Source organism: Festucalex cinctus, chromosome 9, assembly GCF_051991245.1.
Source record: "Festucalex cinctus isolate MCC-2025b chromosome 9, RoL_Fcin_1.0, whole genome shotgun sequence".
NCBI classification, from domain to species: Eukaryota; Metazoa; Chordata; class Actinopteri; order Syngnathiformes; family Syngnathidae; genus Festucalex; species Festucalex cinctus.
This window is the reverse complement of record NC_135419.1, coordinates 12,409,425-12,430,700: the sequence shown is the minus strand read 5'-3', so window position 1 is coordinate 12,430,700 and position 21,276 is coordinate 12,409,425. Positions and strand designations below refer to the sequence as shown.

Genomic DNA, 21,276 nt, shown 5'->3' with positions numbered 1-21,276 from the left:
TTAGTTTGAAATTGTTCAATGTTAAATCCTCTGTAATCCTGCTCTTTATGTCTACGAAAAGCGACGGCTGTAGATTAATTTTATAGTGTATATCTTTGGGCATGATTATTGATGTTGATTGTGAGATAAGTTTGTTAGTTTGGAATGTGGTAGTCTCATCTATAGCAATTGCTCTTTATCATCTTACATGATAAAAATTCCCGCTAATATTGTAAAAACATGCTTAGGGAGTCTTTAAACAGGGTAATAAGCCCCCCATAGAGGGGTTTACTTGAAAGATTAGTTTTGATTGACATGGAAAACTACACAAACAATTTTGACTATTAGGGAACAAAAAGTAATATTTTTGTGCAGTCCTACCAACCAACCAACCAGCCAACCAACCTCATTCTCAAAACATTACCTTTGCATTTAAATGCAGGAAGGGAGTAAACGGATCCATCCTGTGATTGATACATCACACATCGCACCACAGCCAGACCAAATGACAAGAAGCTGCTTTACTTCACTCTGAGTCAACAATACAGTAATCGGCAGTTGGGGTTGTATAAATTTCCGACTTCCTCCACAAAAGGAGGCAATTGCTGAAAAACACAAGGAAACACAAATCCAAACATTGCCGCATTATCACTTCAAACTGGTTTCTTATCTTATGGCCTGGCCCATACCACCTACACGTTTTCACATTCTTGATAGCAGAACTACAATGTGGACAGGCGACTTTTCCATTTCTCCTGTTGACTAAATTTCCAGTAGGTCTAAATAAAAGGTGTCTCTAGGACTGGGTGGAGATCGTTACAACGTAGCAAAAAGAAGTGACTAAAGCATTAATTTAAGTCATTTATTGTAAAATGCAAATCGGTACAAGAATGTACTGTAAATGCTTTCATGAAGGTCAAAATTACGTCACTCAAGGTAATTCTGGATCACATATTTCGAGTTTTAGAACAGTAAACTAACTTTTCTGGAATTGAATTGAAATGACAAATCAATTCATGACACGCGCGTACAGTAAATGTCTGTTTGTCTCGAAGTGATTGTGCATGAAGGTGTGTCACGCTTAGATTACTGTCTGTGTTCAGAAGGTGTGGTTCCCGTAATCAAAATGGTGACGGCACAAGATCAAGGCACTGAACCTTAGACAACAGCTTGCAGTGTGACAGATTGGATCAAAGTTTATTTGCTATGTAATATCGTCAGTGAAGGCAACAGAAACATACACCACAAGTCATTTGGTTTCAATTATATGGAGCAATTCGGTCACCCTTGAATCATGTTGCAACAGACAAGACACAGAAGTGAAAATAATGAGCCATTCTTAAAGTTCTTGACATTTTAATTACCTGTATATCATTACAATGTATTTGTATCTCTATGAATAATAACAATAGTAATACATCTAATTTTCCCAATACTAGATTAAAAAAAAATCACATTATGATTAAGTGCAGTTCTACACAAGTGTATTACTGTACTGTTTTCATGTGTTTTTATTTATTATTTTATTTTATTATTTATTTATGTATGTATTTATTTATTTATTTATTTATTTATTTCCTTTTTCATTTGCCAAATATGTTTACTTGTTTTTTTTATATCTGTATTGTTAATTTGCTATTAATTCAAATTCCTATTATTATTTTCACAAAAAGGATGAAATATTACCAAAACTAATCATACAACACAGTGCACAATAATATGGATACAATGTTTAACAGTAATGATGATAAGGACACTATCACTACTATGACAAATAATATAATAATATAATTTCTAATTGACTTTGGTATTTTAAACATTTAAAATGTTGCCATATTTATTTGAACAAACAGGAAAAATATTAGGAAACAACAGTCTGATTCATTGCAGTTATACACTGCACAGTTTGTTTGATTAATGCCTTCCCATGTCAATCAAAACAGACGATATAAATAACATGACTTGACAACTCCAGTATTGTTTATTACCTAGTGGTCGTTCAGTTTACTGCCACTAACATCAAAGCCCAGACACAAGTTGTGCTTTACATACAAACAAGATGCGTCTGCTTTCAATTATATCGGTCACGTTTCAAGCAGGGAGTAGTAAAAGTAAAAGCGTGCGCAACAGTGAGTGAAGCGTCTCACGAAAGATTTGTTGCTTTGAACAGGATTCAATAGGACGGGCCGTTATTGGAAGTCTTATTAGGTTGTGGCATCCCCTAGTGGTCCCTCAGGCACACTGACGGGGATGCAAATTCACTGCTGACGCAAGCTCATCAATTTGTTATATGTTGGATTTTTATTTTACATGTAATAAATTAGAGTGCTTTGAAAAACGTAATTTATTTCAATAATAACTCAATATAAAAAAAAGAAACTCATATTCAATTTTCTAGTTTAATATAGAGTCACGTCAATGTTAAACATTACATGACCATTTAAAAATCATGTTGATGATTAATGCTAACAAAAACGCAAAATACTCAAGAATCCGAAACTAGAAATTAGGAAGGAATTGGCTTATGTTACAAGTATTTTCTATCTATCTATCTATCTATCTATCTATCTATCTATCTATCTATGCTGCCTACCAATCCAGGGTCTAGCCCGCCTCTCTCCACAAGTCATCTGGGATTGGCCCCACCCACACCCACAAACCTAAATAGGACACAGAAATGGATAATATAGTATAGATAGATGGATAATATAGTAACCGTATTACCATGGAGATGTGAGAAAGAATAATTGAAAAACAGAAGCACATAAGTGAAATGTTTTATTGATATTGCTGTCATAGACATCTCAACAGACAACTGAGTCTTCCATTTGTAGAGATAGACAGTGACAAAGTAAGTGAGGATCTTTTACAACAGCATTTTCAAGATTTCAAGAGACATTTTGTAGTTAAAGTACATACAGTGTTTACCGGGTTTCATTTTAGAACTTCAGCAAGGTGTTGTATCAAAAATGACAGAGTATTTTTGTGGATATGTTTTTCATTTAGGTATTTATAACATATCAGCCCTCCTCCGTATTCCTGCTTGAAAGAGCATTAAATCAAAAAACGGTTTATTATTCTAATAAAGCAGCTCAGCAGACAACAAGAGGCAGTGGATAAACAACATACTGAATTTCTGTCTTCAATTGCAACATGAAAACTCTGAAAATAACATTACAAGCTAACATTAGGCACTTACTTTATACAGTGTTTATTTAAAACTTAACAAGCTCCAGAAAGACGGGTCGTGTCCGCTATTTCAGGACCTTTTCCCCCCTGATGGGGGAAGGCTGGGTGGATGTTTATGGTAGTAGACTGGTGGGGTTGGATTGGAGCCTGCATTCATCCCTGTGGGAACATAATACATACCCTCCAGGTAGCTCTGGTCCAGTGGTGGATGGTTTAGGGCCTCTGGCTTGGATCCCTGACCAGAACAGTTCCTGTAGCTGCCACTGGGCCCATTTGGGTGCATTGTCGCTGCAGATAAAGCCTCAGGATATCGAGGTGGCTGGTGTTGAGGCTGGGGATGAGCAGTGGGAGGGGGAGCGGCATAGGGCATGTAATGTGGAGCTGGGCCATACATATTGGGGTTATGGAGAGATGTGTATGGGGCTGCTGATGGAGGATATAGGCCTGAGTGAGACATGCCTTGCTGGGGGATGAGAACTTCCACATACTGGCCAGTTTCTGGGTCAAACAGCATCTTTCTCAAGGGCTGCATAGGCACCTCGATATAAAAATACTTCCCCGTTTCAGGATCCAAGAGGACTCTTCGGGGTGTCTGCCCATAACTGCTCTCTGAGTACAAACTGGAGGTGTCACCCCCATACTCGGAGCCATACTGCCCACACATGTAATGGGGATCCATGGGAGCAAGGCCTGGGGAGTGGCTGTGCCCAGGATCACTGTAAGGAGCACCAGGCATGTTCGGTGGCTGCTGCTGGGGGGATCGATGGGGAGGGAGCCGTCGGGGGTCACTGGGCATGGGGCGGTCCACCGGCATGAGAGAGTGGTGAGGAGGACATGGGGGAGGCTGGTGAGGAGGCTGGTATATGGCGGGCGGTTGGCTTGGACCGAGAGGACTTGACTTTGGTGACGAGCTGGGTTGGAAGTTCATGGGCTGAGGATCAGCTCTGCATTGGTGGGGACGGACGACAGGCTGTGGGGCTTGGTATGGTATCACATGACCTGGGGAGTGTGGAGGTGCTGGTGGGGTGAGGTTGTGTGGGCTGTGGTGATGATGGAGGTGATGGGGTGCAGGCGGGGGGAAAGCTGACTGAGCAGGGTAGCCGGCTGGACAGGAACAAGGAGGAGGGTAGGAGGGGTTTTGATAGCGATTTGAACGCCGGTGGGTCAAATCTGGCATTAGGGGACTAAAGCTCTCTCTTTCATCGTAACTTGGAGGGTCATCAGAGGCATAAAAATGCGGGTCAGGGGCCCTTTGGGCACGTTCATTGGACAAACCACGGTATTGCTGCTGTGTGTATCTTGGGGCTTGTGTTGTGGAGGCAGCAGCAGGTGGTTTGGGATTGTTTGAAGATGTTGTCACAGCTACTTCATCCGTGTTTGGCTCCACAACAGCAGGCTGGCTAGTATGTCTGGCTCCTGTTGCAGATAATTCAGGCACCTGCTTTGCTACCGGATCAGAATTTGGACCCTCAGTTGAGGTAATACTCGGCAAAGGAGCTGATGTTGCAGTTGTATGATGTGCGGATCTCACAGGAGCTGTCCACTGGTGCTGCTGCTGATCTTTGGAAGTATCTTTGCCTGATAATGATACAGCCTGGTTTGTGACACTTGAAATTGTTTTTGTTGTTATTTTGCTTGTTGGGGGTTTCAGGCTGGAAACAGCAGAAACAGCTAGTTTTCTCGTTTGGTTAGAGGTTGAAGAGGACTCACTGGGAATCTTTCTGTATATTGTGGGCGATGACACTACTATTGTTTGAGGCCTCTCTTCACTCTGAGGTTTTACGTTTGGAATAGCTGATCCAGGCACTTCATTAGTCTTTGGTCCTAAATCTGCAGGTTTGAATTTGCAAGTTGGCTTTGGGGGTACGGCTGGCTTTTGTGAATTTTTAGCAATTGATTTAACTTCAATGGTTTGCGGCCGGTTTGTAGGGCTATTTGTTGTCATCTCTTGCTTTGGTGTCTCTTTAGAAAAGGATTTCACTTCAATTGGCTGAGGTCTGAATCGTCGTATCGCAGGTGATCTTGGCGGGAAGGTTGGGTCCTGTCTTTTCACTGCTTCAAAATCTTGGTGTTCCTTGTGTTTAAGAGTTGAAAGTTGGTCTGGTGGATTTCCTTGTGGGCTGGTTGTTTTTTGGCTGATGCGACCCCCTTCATCTTCTCTGGCCTTCGGGGGTTTATCTACATGGTCAGACTGCAATGAAGGGCTCTGCACACTGGATGAAGCAGAGAATGTCTTCTCTCGATGTTGCTCAGCTCCACCATCTGAAGGTGTCTGCAGTGGGATCTCCAAACAGTTTACATGTTTATGCGGGGCCCCCATTGCTCCAGTTTTATTCTGGTTATCACCTACAACTGCTCCAATATCAGCTTGGTAGCCTTTCTCCTTCAATAACATGGAAACCGAGTGGCTACTACTGCTTAGGGTATTTCCAGTGGTTGTGATCTCAGGTGAAGATGAGGCCTGGAGAAGAGTAGGAACCTCTTCCTGAGTAAGTGGTGCACATGACTTTACCTGGCTGGATCCATCTCTTATCAAGACAACAGCAGTGGACACTTCTCTTTCCTTACTAGGAAGTTTGGGGAGACTTCCTAGCATGGGAGGTTTTCTGTCTGTTCCCACCAGAACAGGCTTGTCCTCATTGTCTCCCTTCAATGATTCTGCATCCTTATTAAAATTGTGTTGCCACAATTTGGTAGTTGCTCCACTTCCTAGTGGTTCCTGCATCCATTGCTGTGTGTCCGATTTAGAGAGGTTCTTGTCTTGCTCTCTGTTTGTGCAACCTGATGTTTTGCCACTATGGTTCTCTGAGTCTTTATGGATTTGTGTTTTATTTTTGTCGTCTTTCCAGCAAACTGCCTTGCATTGTATTTGCATCGGGTGTAGCTGAGTTAGAGGCTTCCCTTCGCTCTGCAGAGGTGAAGATAATGTAGACAACTTTTCATCTTTTCCCTCCTCCCTTTTTTCCTCGCTCATCTCCATACACTTATTTGCCCTTTCCTCAAATACCTCTGCTGTCCGTCCCTCTATGTTGTCTTCCACATCCTTTTTAATTCCATCCTTTTTTGTCTCTTTCAAAAGTTCAATCCTTTCTTCAGTGATATCCGAGGATGCACAACTGGTTGCTTTGAAAGAGAGATTATATGTATTCTTTACAAGTCTCCTAACGTCTCTAACTTTGTGGATAGGGCTTTTTGCTTTATTATCCTCAGTCTTATCATCTTCCTCTGTTTTGAGATCTACATTGGTCTCTTGGACCTTTTCGTGCTGCTGTCTGAAATGCATATCTGGTGAAGATATGTCTTGATTGTTTTCTGTCTCGGGTGTAAGGCAGACATTGAGACATGCTTTCTTTTTCTTGCCCCCTTGAAATACAGTCTCCTGTGTCATGTGGCAGCTTTTGTCACCCTGTTGTAGTTGTTTATGGGCTTCTGTGTTTTCACATTCCTGATGTTGGCTTGTCATCCTGGCCTGTGTGCTGAAGGCTCCGGTAGCAGATGGAGCTCCCATATTCCCGGCAATGGTATTTACTGAGTCGCCTCTCTCTTTTCCCTGCAATGGTTTACTGTCATCTATATGCTGTATTCCACTTCTTGACTGTGAGCTATCCAATGGCAGTGTGGATCTTATTTCAGATGCTGGTGCAGTTGTATCGCACTCTTGAGGATCCCACTGTTGGTTGTCAGTGACCGAGAGAGTAGAAATTGTGTTGATGTTGTTTGTGCTTGGTCTTTTGCTGGATTTCTCTCCAAAGCTCTTTCCTGGTCTGATGTCATCTCTTTGTTCTTCTTTCATAGCAAAAACATCACAGGGATGATTGTAGTTAGAGTACAAGGAGGAATTTAAGTCACATTCCAGTGGCTCCTCAATAGAGGTATTTTTCCCAGATGTGGGGTTCACTTCATCTCCATCTGGCTCATCAGATTGCATTTCGGCACTTTGCATTTTCTTGGACAAAACACTCTTGATAAGGCAGGTGGCCATCTTTGTCTTCGAGCATGTTTCATCCAAAGAAGTTGATTTTTGAAGCTTGGATTTTCTTTCATTCTGCTCAGGATCAGGGCTGTGCTTAGGAGCATAGCCTTCTTGGCCTGCTGATGTTGTACTGTATTGCCTTAAAAATGCCTCTCTAGAATGTGTTTCAAGTGAGGGGCTGTTCTCCATTGCAGGAAGTCCAGGACTGTTATTTTCACTACTGTCATCCATGCTCTCCTTTCTCTTCAACTGAATCTGTCTCTTTGGCACTCCTCTTCTGACCTTCCGAGTGTCTTCTCTTTCCACAGCCACATCTATGCACTCAAAGCTCCCCATCTCATAGCAGCGTGCTGGATCAATTCCTTCAGAATGGTACAGAGACTGCTGCTGTAATGTGAGGTCATCACTGTCCAGCTTTGAAGCAGAACCCCTGAAATCAGCATAGGTCGGCCAGGCACCACTGATCCCTGCTGGGCTCTCCTGCGTAGAGGGCTGGGAGATGTTGGTAGATGATCGGTGGCTGGAGTTATACATATCAAGGTAATCTACTTCTGGGCTCGACAGGCTTCGAAAAGCCACGTCTGTGAGCCACTTCACCTCATTGTCTGCCTCATCCAACTCACTTCCCATGCTAGAGCTTGAACTCCGGCCAGGCCTGTTTGTGACCGATTGAGGACTAAACTTGTGCTGTGGTACAGGATTCTGAAGTCGTCTGGTCAGACCACCACTCTTGTCTCGCTGAGAAGCTAGTTTAAGTCGACTATGCTGTTCCTGTGGCTGTCTGGTGGCAAGCAAACTCTCTGAATAGGAATGCAGTGTTGGCAGTCCCTGACAGCTCTCTATGCTTGTGGGGGCTGTACTGCAACTTGCAGGCCCTTTTCTATTCTTGGCATTGAATGACAGCTCAACCTGTTCCCCTCTGTAACTGGCATCCCTTTGCCACTCCTCCTTTTCGATCTCCCACCCCTCCCTGTGTTTTTCTCTCTCCATCCCCCCTTCCCTTTGCCTTTCTCTCTTCTCCTCATGCTCAATTTTCCTCTCCACTTCCAATTGCTTCCCAAGTCGGATACTGTGGGGACTATTATTATCATCAGGAGGTACAACATCGGGGCTTTCCCTATTTGACACAATCTTCTTCAAATAACCACTCTGAGCGGATGCTGCAAAGTCAGGGGGGCCTCTGTTCTGCCACTGTCGCCATGGTTTCTCAGGTTCTATAATGTGTACAGGGGTAAATCTGATTAATGGAGGAGAGGGAGTTTTTCTCCTGTCTATATGGTGGGCCATGTTCTGTGCAGACCTTGCTCTTTCACCAAGTTTTTGTCTTGAATGATCAGATGTAAACTTTGACTTAAATGTATTGTGTGTGTGTTGATTCAGTCGTTTTTCTTCTCTCTGCAGAGATTTAGCCTTGTTAAAAATATGGTGAACCCTACCCTTATCAGTAAACACAAAACTGTGAGAAAATGACTTGTTTTTAATAGGGTTATTAAAATTATTAATAGGCCCAGTACCTTGATTTTCCCCAGACAAAGACACCAAATCAGCAAAAGGTATTTCCTTTGACGTAAGTCTGTCCCTTGGGTGTTGTTGAATCAATGCTTGGTCAAACTTTTCCTCAGGGGAACTGCTTTTGGTTCCAGATGTTTTATCTTCTTTGTCCAATTCTAATTCAGGTTGAACTTTCTGTGTTTCCAACTCTATGTGTTGATTGGGAAAGGAGGACGTAACTCCTTCAGATGTCTCCAAGGGAGGAGTAGGATGCAAATAGTGGGTGTTATACTCAGAGCACAGGATTGATGACGAGCATTGATCTGATCTGCTCACTGTGGGTGAAGCAGGTGATGGTTCTCTACTTCGGAGCTCAGGTGAAGAATTTAGGCTCTGGTATCTCAACTCAGGTGAGGGACTGCAACGCAATGATTGAGGTGAAGATGTGTGCGACCTACACTGTGATATTTCAGCCTGTAGCTCGGAGCCTGAGAAGCCTGATCCAGGAGATAAGTCTCGTGGTGTACTCGGCCTACTCGAGGAGGGGCTCCTTCTCGGAGGTGATGCACGTGTGATATCAGACTGAGGAGTGGGGAGATGACAGAGCTCGGGAGACGGGGGAGTGTCCGCCTCCTCTGGTAGAACAACAGAATAAGATATCCCAGTGATTTGAGGGGAGGAAGTGAGACTCCTTGATGGGGAACACTCTAAAAGAGGAGAGTCTGATATTGTTTGCTCTTCAGAGATGTAGTCTCTCCTTTTGACCTCAGGTGAGGATGGTGTGATCCTGATCTCAGGTGACGGAGCTGTGTGTGAGCTCTCGATAGAAGAACAGGTGCTTCTAATACCAGGTGACGGAGATAAACTATAACTAATCACAGGTGAACAGGCCTTGGTGATTATTTCAGAAGATGCTGAATTGGGTCTTGAGTGTCCAGGTGAAGAAGTTCTTGATCCACTTTTGTGTCGTGTTGACGGTGCACTGAGCAGTTCAGGTGATGCAGAGGTGTGCTTTAATTCAGGCACAACACCACTATCCACTGGATCTGGGCTGAATGATATAACAGGGGAGGCTGCTGTGCACCCTAGGGAAGCTGTTGAGATGATGGTGCCAAACTCAGTACTTTTAAAGTCAATTTCTGTTAGGTTGAGATCTTCAGTCAACTCTGAGCTAAGGGGAGAGGTTTCTATTTCTAAATCTGGTGTGGAGCTTCTGCTCATTAAATCAGACTGGGAAACCCTTCCATTCAGCTCATTTAAAGGAGATGACGCTGGAGTATCAGGTAAGGAGGAACTATAACTCAGCTCAGAGGGGAGCAGTGTTTCTTCTGGCTGGGATTCTGTATATCCAGATGAAACGTCAGCTCTGGATTCTACTTTTGAAGCTTGAGAAGAAAACCCAAAGAGTGTGGGGCTAGGTGATGCACTGGTGTTTTTGTTAAGGTGTGTGCTCGTCAGCTCAGCTTCTGTTTCTCTAAACTGAGCCTCGTTGTTGACTGATTCTGAGGAGGATGAGATGGCGCAGTTCATGGACTCATAGGAAGGACTTGGAGTTAGAGATTTATCTGACAAACTGGACACGCTATTATTTCTTGTTCTTTTTAACAAAGGAGTGAGTCTTACTTGTTCATTTCCTGGCTGAAGTAACAAAGGTGAACATCTCGTCTCTGCAGAGGAATAACACAAAACTGAGACTGTTTCCTGTGAACAGAGACTAGAGGAGCTGTTGTGTCCAGGAGAAGGGGTCCTCTCCCTGAAGTCAGCGTTGTCAAATTCAGATAAAGAGCCTGCCGGGTTTAGCTGAGGCACGGTTGATTTACTTTTCAAGTCAAAACTTGAGCCACTAGCTTTAGAAAGTTCTGAGCTCACTATGATTTGCTCAGGCTGCTCATCCTCAGTGGACTCACCCCGCAGTGTAGGGCTGTAAATCCTCTCCGTTAGGTTGTCAGACCCCTCTTCTCCTTCAATAGAGCCCGGTGCTGTGTGGTATGAGCCAGAGGAGTCATTCAAATCATCCACCACGGGTGATGTGACCGTTGTCCTCTCCACTTCGCTCTGGGAATGGACAAATCCTACGGCTGGATTGTTGGAGGCCGAGGGTTCACAATCATCCCCGAATATGTCACACAGGCACGTGGTCTCAGAGATGGCACCGCGTTGACTTGGAGCACTTATGATGTCAAATATTTCAACGTGGTTAGGGGTGCCGTCCCGATGGCACAAGGAAAATGGTGTGTGGGGTGCACTGTGCAGCAATGAGTAGCTGTCCTCTTGAAGAGTCCAGCTGTCCATCACTAGTCCACAAGCACTGAAGTCTCAACGTTGCCGTCCAGTCTGTCTACTAGTCTGCTCTTGGTTGTCTTCCTGGACTGGAAATAAGATAAGGTCAACAGAATGGTGTGTAAACTCACTCACTTTTCATTACCACAGACATATTGCATGAAGACTAGAACGTTGATAATAGTGAATATTTTTGTTTTAATTAGTGGTCTTTTGAATATAGCATATATTTAGAGATATTGTATTACGGGAACAATAACAGTAAGACAAAGTAACCCAATTAAACACACACAAGCCTGTAATATATAAATCTTATTAAAGTTGTTCGAAAAACTTTGTATTTTTTTTCTTATCACTCATAACAAGAATGAAAGTTCCAAAGCTAGAACATTATTGTAAAGAAACTACACAGTAATTGGTACCATACCTTTGGAAAGAAAGACAGGTATTTTCCAAAGGGCATCAAGTTCCTCCGTATAACGATGTCTGCCAGTGATCCATGGAAGTGTCTCTTAAATCCACGGCACACCTCAAGTCTCAGAGCTCAACAAGTGAGGACGAGCAGCTTTCTAACGCCAAATGTGACTGACCCTCACTCAGTGCAGTGGCATGGATCAGACTTCAATATGAAAAAGCAATGGGGGCATCTCGCCGGCACGTTGCATCCTCCAGTGCTCGCGTCTTCATTTCTGCCCCTCCCTTTTGAGTTGGCCTTGGTCAAAGTGCCTTGTGAGTCTACACTGGCTCCCACTTTTCTTCTCTGAGCCGAGCTGTGCGGGTGGGCATTGGCTTTCTCGTGAATGCTGGGCCGGGTGGGTTTATAGTTAGCAGCAGGTGCTGATCCAGCCAGGACGGATGAGTGCGACTGGAATCTGACACTTAGGGCCAGCCCAGTCACAGGGCTCAGTCTATATATAGAACCATACTATCGGGGACTGATAACCATTGCTTTAGCTGCTTGCTCAGGCAAGATGGGAAAGGAAATAATGCAAAGCGCATTGTACGGACCACATACTTCATTAGTGTTTTGAGCTTTCTTAAAGTTAACCTGGTAGATTAAGTGTGGTTGTGTGTGTGTTCATTCAAGATCTAGGTATGGGGAGAACAGGTCAAAGGTGGCTGCAGAACATCAGACTTTGACAGATCACACACAAGCAGCTTGTGTACGTTACCTTTGCACAACATGAGAAATGTATGCACACACTTGTCTCTTATTGCCTGGATCTTAGCCAGTACTCTGTATACTCTGTATATTGCACTAAAACAATTAAAACAATGCTACAATTGGTGGTCATAGCAAGTATTGATGTTGGCAGAAGACCCATGATAAGCCACATGAGGTTGCCTGGATATGTTTGACACTTTCAGTTTGATAAAACCTGTCTCCCTCCTAATACCTCAAGAGATCCGCTTTAAATCGCAGTCATTTGGTCATTCAACACATGCTAATGGCAAATATTTGACTGCAGCCACTGCCAAAGTTGCTCACTCAGTGAATATTAACTCATTTGCGCAATGATTTCACGCAGCAATGGGAGGAGCAGTTGTAAGATATTTAGCCCACACAGCCATGTCCAGTCAGAGGACATGACAAGCGCACACATTTATAGTGTGACGATGGACATCGTTATGACAACAGCTTTAGATCAGTTTCTTCCATCAAGTCTATATAAAAACAAGGATTTTAAGGCATCAGGTATTAAAAAAATCTTGAGAGGGAATTACTATTACAGAGGAGTGTCATATACAAAACTCAAGCACTAAAACGTAACAGTTCATTAAATGCAGCACCTCTAAAAAAAAAGACATAGGCCCTAAACAGTTGCCAGATGTCTTAGTAAAAGGCCTCTTTCATTTTGTGATTAAAAATATACAAAACAATTGAAAATTAAAATCTCTGTCACACTGGTTAAAATCATGCCAATTTGCATTCCTACGTTGGGGGCATAACACAGATTTGCACGTAAATCGAAACTCATCATTAATGTAACGCCAACGCAGTAGTAAATGAATACATCATTACAGTAAACGTTTTTATGAAAAACACTCCTGGTGCAAAAATATTAGGCAGTCAAACAAAAAACGGTAGGTATTGCAATAAGTTAACTGAGCATGCCTCAAGCTGTTCGTATCCTTTATTTGTTGGAAAGAGTTTACATACTTGTATAAAAAAAAAAAAAAAAGTATAAATAAATATATTAATATTTAGCGCGACCTTATATTCTACAACAGGGATCACCAACTTTTTGAAAGCTCAAATGTACTTCTTTGGTACTGATTAATATGAAGGGCTACCTGTTTGATACACACTTCTAAATTAATACAAATACATTCTCATATGACATTTAATATTATTATATAATTATTTTTTAAAATGGTATAAACTTACCATATGTGAAGACACTGATCATGTTAATGATTTCCCTTAATAATTAGAAAACAGAAACTAGCATAAAGGGACAGACAGTGTGTATTATTTAGCGCCATCTATTGGTGAAATAATAATTCGTTCACTTTAAAAACCTGCTATTCATTTCAATAATATGCAAAAAAAAAATGTTCTATATCACATCTTTTTTTTTTTTTTTTTTTTAAATATAATCGTCAATTGCGCCCCACCTTACAGGAAGCTGACATGTTTCGCCGTCATCTTTCTGCTATGGATACCCGAAGAGTAGAAGAACTTCGTGGACGTAGTTAGCCTTTGATGTTGCTTGCAGCTAGTATCGGACCCAAAGGGTCGACCACCACTTACCTTCCACAGCTGGGGTCCCCAGGTGGTCGTTGCTGAGTCTTGTGATTTGGGCTCTCACCGCTTGTCTGCCTCTGCTTTTCTCTCGCTAGCTTTTGCTAGCCGCTTCAGCAAGCCACTTTTGCTAGTGGCCTTGCGAAGTGTGATCTCTCTAAGGCACCGTAGCGTACCGTAGTACAGTCCTAGAAAATCACAATGTGCCATCACTAGTGGTAAGCTATTTTAGAACAGTTACTCAGGTGGTCCAGAAAGGCTAGCACGTGGCCATGGGCACCACATTGGTGACCCTGTATCAACAATGAACACATGTCTTTTTATTTACATTTAAATTGCAAATAAGTCTCCTTGAAAATGCCTTGGGAGCATATCAGACAACTGGGGCAAATTACAAGTACTGTACAAGTACTACTGGCGGAAAAAAAATTTTTTTACAGGCATTATTTTGTCTTCATGTCAGACGGAAGATCATCTGGAATCACGTTTTGATAAAAAGCATTTTATATGTTTGACAAATACAAACCACTTGAATGAAGGAGAACGCAGAAAGTTGTTGGTTGGGACTTGAAAATTGGCTGCAGTTGCAACTTTCCACTTCCAGACTTTTACTGTGAAGTGACCGCCTCAACAAGTCATGATGCGACACAGGAACATCCGCATTCGGACTGCTAACAACTGCAGACAAGTAGCTAACGCTAATGTTTGCTAACTAATCGAGATTGGTAAGTGGATTTCGTTTAAAACGTGCCTTTATAACTATTAATGGTTGTATAGAGGTTCAGTGCTGGGGAAACGACTAACAAACAATATTGGCTACGTCGCCATTTCCTCCCGAGACGATTTAGGCCTTGTCATGTCACTTAGCAACTGGCTACCAGATTAGCAGTGACAAGCTTTGATACGGTTTGTTTACGGTTGCCTTTTTTTTTAAACGGCGTTACGAAGTGCACTTTACCCCTTCTTCTTTTTTTAAAATGGTGAAGGATGTGTATATTTGGGGGGCACAGCGTGTCTCGTCACACTTGGTGTACAAAATATCAATTGAAATGTAATTTAACGACTGCTAACATTGTGTAAAAACTGGATTTAGCCTACACGCAGGCTGTTGCAAAACAATAAGTCACATTGTGAAACAAAATATCACAAAAGGACAATAATGTTTTAAGACTCACCAATTTCCAAGTGTTGTAATTTCGTACATTGCCTGACAATTAATTGAGCGTTTTCTCGGTTTCGCCGTTGGTAAACACAAGGCCTTGAAGAGCAATGAAGACCTAACACCGATAACGCCTGACCGTAGACTGACCGCAGTTAGAATATTGCCCTTTTCTTGTTCGCCCTGTTCAAAGTGAAACTTGTGACAAACATCATGTATCTGTTCTGTCGTAACCTGGACTGGCTACTGTGGTGCGGGGAAGACTACGTGACTTTTAATCAATGTCAACATTTGGTGCAAGTCTTGACTTGGGAAAAATACAATACAATACAAAAATACAAATGCGACTTCGTTAATGTCAACCAAACACATTTAACTGATATGTATTACTAATTATGTATAATATGTTTTGAATGAATATATACGTCAATGTATGGGGGAAAATGTTATCTCAGGGGGAAAAAATAAATGCACTTTATAATCAAAGAGAAACACATTTTTCTTTTCTATTCTTAGGTTTAAATCATGTTTTGGCCATTTTGATGGTAACGTGACGTCATACGACCCTAAATTTTATATACCGTACGTTCATACGAGGGCTGAACATTTTGAAAAATAATTTCACAATTTTTGTGATCTGCAACTTTTTTTTTTTTTTTTTTTTTTTTTTAATTTTCACTCAATTTGGTGATGGCAATTTAGTTAGCTTTGCACAAGGAAGGACTGCAGAAATCGGAATATTTACTGTTGAGAATCTGAAATTGTGAGAATTAGAACAATTAAATTAATAGATTACAGACCATCCGACTTTAATAAATTAAACAAGGTCTGAAAATGGTTCATTGGTAATCAAAATAATTTTTGATTAATTTGATAATTGATTAGTTGTCACTTAATTATTGTACCGCTACTTAAGGTCATTTAGGTTAGGCTTACGCTGAAATAAAGGCAAATGAAATGAACCATGAATGAATATGAAAGAGTTTGTCCACTTGAAGAACAAATGCTGAGCCATGTGCCGTAGCTTACATTATAGATGCATGGCGGTCTACTCGAGCATATATTGACATAGCTGGCAGTAAAACATACGCACTTACAATATAAGGTCATGGTGGATGTAAATTGATTTTCACAATTGTTTTGCTTCATAGGTGGTGTCTTGTGAGTGTGTGCGCGTGTGTATGTGTCCCGTGTGAACCATGGAACAGTGTGCCTGCGTGGAGCGGGAGCTGGAGAAAGTGCTCCATCGCTTTGTCATGTACGGCCACCAATCTGAGGAGAGGTTGGACGAGCTCCTGCGCAGCGTCTGTGAAATACGAGGACAGCTGGTTGCATTCGGTAAGGAAAACGCGACATCTATTGAATACATTAGTGGTTTGACTTTTTATATTTTTCAGGAGTCCAAGATGGAGATTTATCAGTCCTGTCTCAGACTATGGCTCAGTGTTGTAAGAATATCAAAGAGACTGTCCAGATGCTCGCCTCTCGACATAAGGACATTCACGGCAGCGTTTCTAAAGTCGGCAAAGCCATCGACAGGGTAAAGACCTGCGATGTGTTACGCTTATATAAATATGGATACCTGACATGTGTTATGTGTCTGCAGAATTTTGATGCAGAGATCAGTGCTGTGGTCGCAGAGACTGTGTGGGACACTCCGGAGAGACAAAAACACCTGAGTGAAACTATAGTAGAGCACCTGTACAGACAAGGCATGCTCAGTGTAGCAGAAGATCTTTGTCAGGTAAAGAATCAAATCTCCATTATGATTATTATTGTAGAGTGAAGTGTTCTCCATGAGCTGGTGTGTGTGTTATTTCCTAGGAGTCAGGTGTAGTTATAGATATGAGCATGAAGCAGCCTTTTCTGGAGCTCAACAGGATCCTTGAAGCGCTGAGGATGCAGAACCTGAGGCCGGCACTTGAGTATGTTTTTTAAAATTTATCATCTGGTCCTGTTTTAGTGCGGCCTGATTGTAGTTTTTTTTTTTTTTTTTTTTTTTTTTTTTTTTTTTTTTTTTTTTTTTTTTTTTTTTTTTTTAAATACACGGATTATTTCTATAAAACTTAAGCCATGTGCACCCAGAGAAAGGAAAACCAAGAAACAAATACTAAACAGTTTGAAATTGGTAGATTTTAGAAACAGGATAAATCTTCCTCCAAAGTCCCTAAAAATAATTATGCGTGCAGGGCTTGATTTTTATTTAATTATTTATTATTATTATTTATTTCTTCCCTTAGCAAATTTTGCTATTCAGTGTGTATTAATGAGGCACAAAATACAAAATTTGACTTAATTTTGCTTGACTTTCAGGTGGGCAGTGACCAATCGCCAGCGTCTCCTGGACCTCAACAGCTGTTTAGAGTTTAAATTGCACCGTTTGTACTTCATCAGCCTGCTTAGCGGGGGCATTAGCAACCAGATGGAGGCGCTGCAGTATGCTAGGCACTTCCAGCCCTTTGCCTCGCAGCACCAGAGAGGTAAGAAGTGCACTGAAAGATGGTGAATTTTTGTCACGTTTTACCTTTTGTTGTCATTAGTTTTGACTCTTGTTTGAAGTTTTAATTTGTTTTAGGGAGGTTTTTTTTTTTTTTTTTTTTTTTTGGTCAATGCTTTGTTTGTAGTAGTTTTAGTATTAGTTTGAGTTTTTTATATAGAAAATATTTGCGGACTGTGTAAATGACTACAATTCCTGAATGACCTTCTTTCTTCCTGATGGTTTTCAATGTGTTTAAAATAACTCAAAATATATCAAATAAAACTCATATATGAAATAATTGACAGCCGAAAAAAAAAAAAAAAAAATCTGAATAGTGAATAGAAAACACTTATATACTAAAAGTTATAGTTCTGTTTCAGCTCTCCTATGTGTTGTCTGCAGATATTCAGATCCTTATGGGCAGCTTGGTGTACCTGCGTCACGGCATTGACAACTCTCCTTACCGTAGTTTGCTGGAAACCAATCAGTGGGCGGAGATCTGTAATATTTTCACCAGAGACGCCTGCGCTTTACTTGGCCTCTCTGTAGAGTCTCCTCTTAGTGTTAGGTGAGTCCTCGTCTTGTTTGATGGGAGCTGTGTAAAACGTTTGATGTTTTCATGTAATGTTTTATATGCGGGGTTGTGACGTGACAAAAGCCGCGATGCTTTAATCCCCCAGTTTTGCCTCAGGCTGCATGGCTTTACCCGTGCTGATGAACATCAAGCAGGTGATCGAGCAGAGGCAATGCAGCGGCGTCTGGACGCACAAAGACGAACTGCCCGTGAGTTTTATTCTCCTTACCGAAGTCTCGGTTCCTTATTCTTTTCAGTCTTCCGATAATGTCGCTTGTACAGATTGAAATAGACCTTGGCAAGAAGTGCTGGTACCACTCGGTGTTCGCCTGCCCCATCCTCAGACAGCAAACCTCAGAGAGCAACCCGCCCATGAAGCTCATCTGCGGTCACGTCATCTCCAGAGATGCTCTCAACAAACTGACCAACGCCGGGAAGTAAGTCAACACGCATTTGGTGTATTTTGTGTGGCACAGGCTCCAAGAAATTTGGATCTTGTTCAACTATATAAATACCTACTCCATATCCTGAATGAATTTATTACTGAATTTTTCTTTCAATGTAAAGAATTATTATTTTTTTCTCTAGATCCAAATTAGTCAAGATATTATTCTAAATACAAAATATGATTGAAACTCTGTTGATTATATTATCTTGGAGTCGCTCTGTTTATTTTTCTTATTTTCTGAAGGGAGTCTCAGTTCACCAAATATTTGAACAATATTTAACATTGATTTTATTTTTCTTCACAAATACCGTTGACAGTTTGTTGAAAGTTAAAAAATACTTTAAGTTGCCCATCCCTGGCCTAGATTACTGCTACTCTTACTGTTTATAGAAATATTTCTTGAAACTGTATTCCATACAAAAGTGTGGTCTTTAGAAAGGCATTCACATTGGCCAAGCACTTATTTGTACCCTTACGTGTAAACAAAAAGGTATAGTAAAAGGTATAAACGATTACACTATAACGGTATGGTAAAGCTATAAATGTATACACTAAATGAATGTTAAAAGGTATAAACGTATACGCTATAAATGTACGGTAAAAGATATAAACATATACGGTACAAAGATGCGGTAAAAGGTATGAACGTATATGGTCTATCGGTGGGGTGAAAGGTATAAACTTATACGGTATAAAGGTACATGCTATTAAGGTGCATTAAAATCTATATGCTATAAAAGTATGATAAAATGTACAAATGCTAATATACGCTGTAACGGTACGGTAAAAGATAAACGTATACGGTGTTAATGTTTTCTACCTTTTTGCACCATTTATCTTGTACCTTTTAACGATAGCAAGTGCTTTGAGAAGTCTGAAATGAAATTGGGGTCTGGAACATGAATGACATTTTTAAATCTCAAGTGAATTTTCTTTAAAAAAAAACAAAAAAAACGCCACTCTTAAAAGGGTTGTGTTGACTTTGTCCATCCATTCTGTCTTTCTCACATGCTTTTTGTGTCTATCTGTTGTCAGGTTGAAATGCCCGTATTGCCCCATGGAGCAGAATCCTTCACACGCCAAGCAGATCTACTTTTGATAGCGCACACTCCTCCAACGTGGGAACGAGGAAGAAGTTCCCCGGAGCACCTTGCGTTTTCAGGACCATTTTCCGCGGCTCGCCTCTCCTCTGTCCCAGGCCCATGACCCGTTCTTGTAGGCTGTAAAGTTTGATATGGGTGCTGATGGGAAACCTTTGGCCACCCTGTAGAGTCCAGGGGCCCACTGCAGTGAAACGAGGAGATATGAGAAAGAAGCGTCACTGACTGAGAATCCTTCGTTCACACTTGTTTGCAAATTAAATATTATGATAATTATTATTATTTATAGTGTTTGTTCTTTGGGCTTTTTTTGAGGTGGTTTCTGGGGGAAAAAAATGCTTCTTTTTTTTTTTTTTTTTTTTTCTTTTTTTTTTAAACGGCAAAGCATCTGTCATGAGAAGACATTTTTGAACAAATGTGCAGTAGAACTCAAGTGAGAGCACCACTTTGATCACATCCACTTATCGGTGATGGACAGCTTGTTTTTTTTTCGTGACAAACTGCACCAGCAAGTTCTCCCCCTGGTAGAAGCCATTTTGTCTTGTTCCATGTGTGTATTTAACTAACAACAACCCCAATGAAATATACGCTACTGTGAACTGTGCTCTCTTTCCGTTCTCCATCGCAACAGCCCGATGTAAAATAGCCGAGCGAACATGCGTAATCGACACTAGTGCAGCACGACTAACAGCCCGCCAACGCGCCGCGAATCCTAACGCTGGCACGCCATGTGACTTGGAGGTGTGAAGTGGTGCGACGGTAGCCACGCGGTCTGCCCGGAGCCTCGTGATTCAGCTTTACTCGTCGTGGGCGGGGATATCCGCTGATTATCGTTGCTGCTGTATTCCTAATATATATTCACCTGCAACATAGGTTTTGTTTTGTTTTTTTCCAGATTCACAATAGAAGTAATCATTTAAAAAAATAAAAATCCTCAGGGCTTACGCTCACAGCACACATGAAATGAACAGAATAATAATAATATACAGATCCTTGGGGCCTCTGGATGCATGTTCCCAGTATCCTCCTGGAAATAGTGATGTCACCTCACATCAGTGAGGCTCATTAGCTCTGCAAGCACTGCACCAGCATAGCTCACATGAAACGTATAATATATATAAATATATTCAGTGTTACGTACATAATCTTCATCTGGATTTTATTTAAAATGGAGCAAAGCAGATTTTTAATTTCCTTGCGTGTTTGCGTTTTGAGATTCCGAGGATTTTTTTGGGGGGGGTTGAGAATTGTTCATGGCTTTTATCACAGTCTGTCTGAATTTCCTGCTTTCGTGTATGTGATGCGAGTTTATTGTAAATAGTTTACCTGACATGTTTCATATACAGTACTGGCATCAGAAATAAAAGTTTATACTCCGGGTCAGTTGGCAAGGCTTGTAATTACAGTGACACCACACGCACATTAATCCACCTTCATGATGAGAAAACATGTCAATTCTTGGACGCCTTAGAATGTTTGAGAAAGGCTTTTGGATTAGTCACAACAAGCCACTTTAACAGTTTAGTTCCCTATGACATAAGTAAATTGCAAGGAATATAGAACAAAGTTATATTTTTTTAACTTAAAACCACCGCATTGACATTTAACAAGACTTTTTTTTCTTTTTCTTTTTTTTATATAAACTTGACAGGTTTGTTACCCTAACTATTCAGTGATAATGTGTAACATTTGCATTTTATTGTATTTTCTTTTATAGTTTTTTTTTTTTTTTTTTTTTAAATAAATTACTGTGGAACTCAGCAGCCCTGCTTCATTACACATTAATACATTTATTTGAAATTGGTCTGTCTTGACATCTTTCTAACAGATAGCGTTCAGTTATTGTGGAAATTGATGG

General features: G+C 41.2%; 2 protein-coding genes across 2 annotated transcripts; one reads left to right on the top strand and one right to left on the bottom strand.

Annotated features, from left to right (window-relative positions):
* Positions 1-2,884: 2,884 nt before the first annotated feature.
* On the bottom strand, positions 2,885-10,924 carry LOC144026269 (uncharacterized). The gene has a single exon (XM_077532854.1). It carries the CDS (start codon positions 10,922-10,924, stop codon positions 3,239-3,241), a length of 7,686 nt encoding a protein of 2,561 aa, XP_077388980.1. The 3' UTR covers positions 2,885-3,238.
* Positions 10,925-14,222: 3,298 nt separating this feature from the next.
* rmnd5b (required for meiotic nuclear division 5 homolog B) lies at positions 14,223-20,801 on the top strand. Its single transcript, XM_077532600.1, has 10 exons — positions 14,223-14,383; positions 15,969-16,155; positions 16,215-16,357; positions 16,424-16,561; positions 16,642-16,742; positions 17,131-17,297; positions 17,699-17,864; positions 17,977-18,079; positions 18,153-18,307; positions 19,354-20,801. Exons 2-10 carry the CDS (start codon positions 16,017-16,019, stop codon positions 19,415-19,417), a joined length of 1,176 nt encoding a protein of 391 aa, XP_077388726.1. The 5' UTR covers positions 14,223-14,383; positions 15,969-16,016; the 3' UTR covers positions 19,418-20,801.
* The last annotated feature ends 475 nt before the right edge of the window (positions 20,802-21,276 follow it).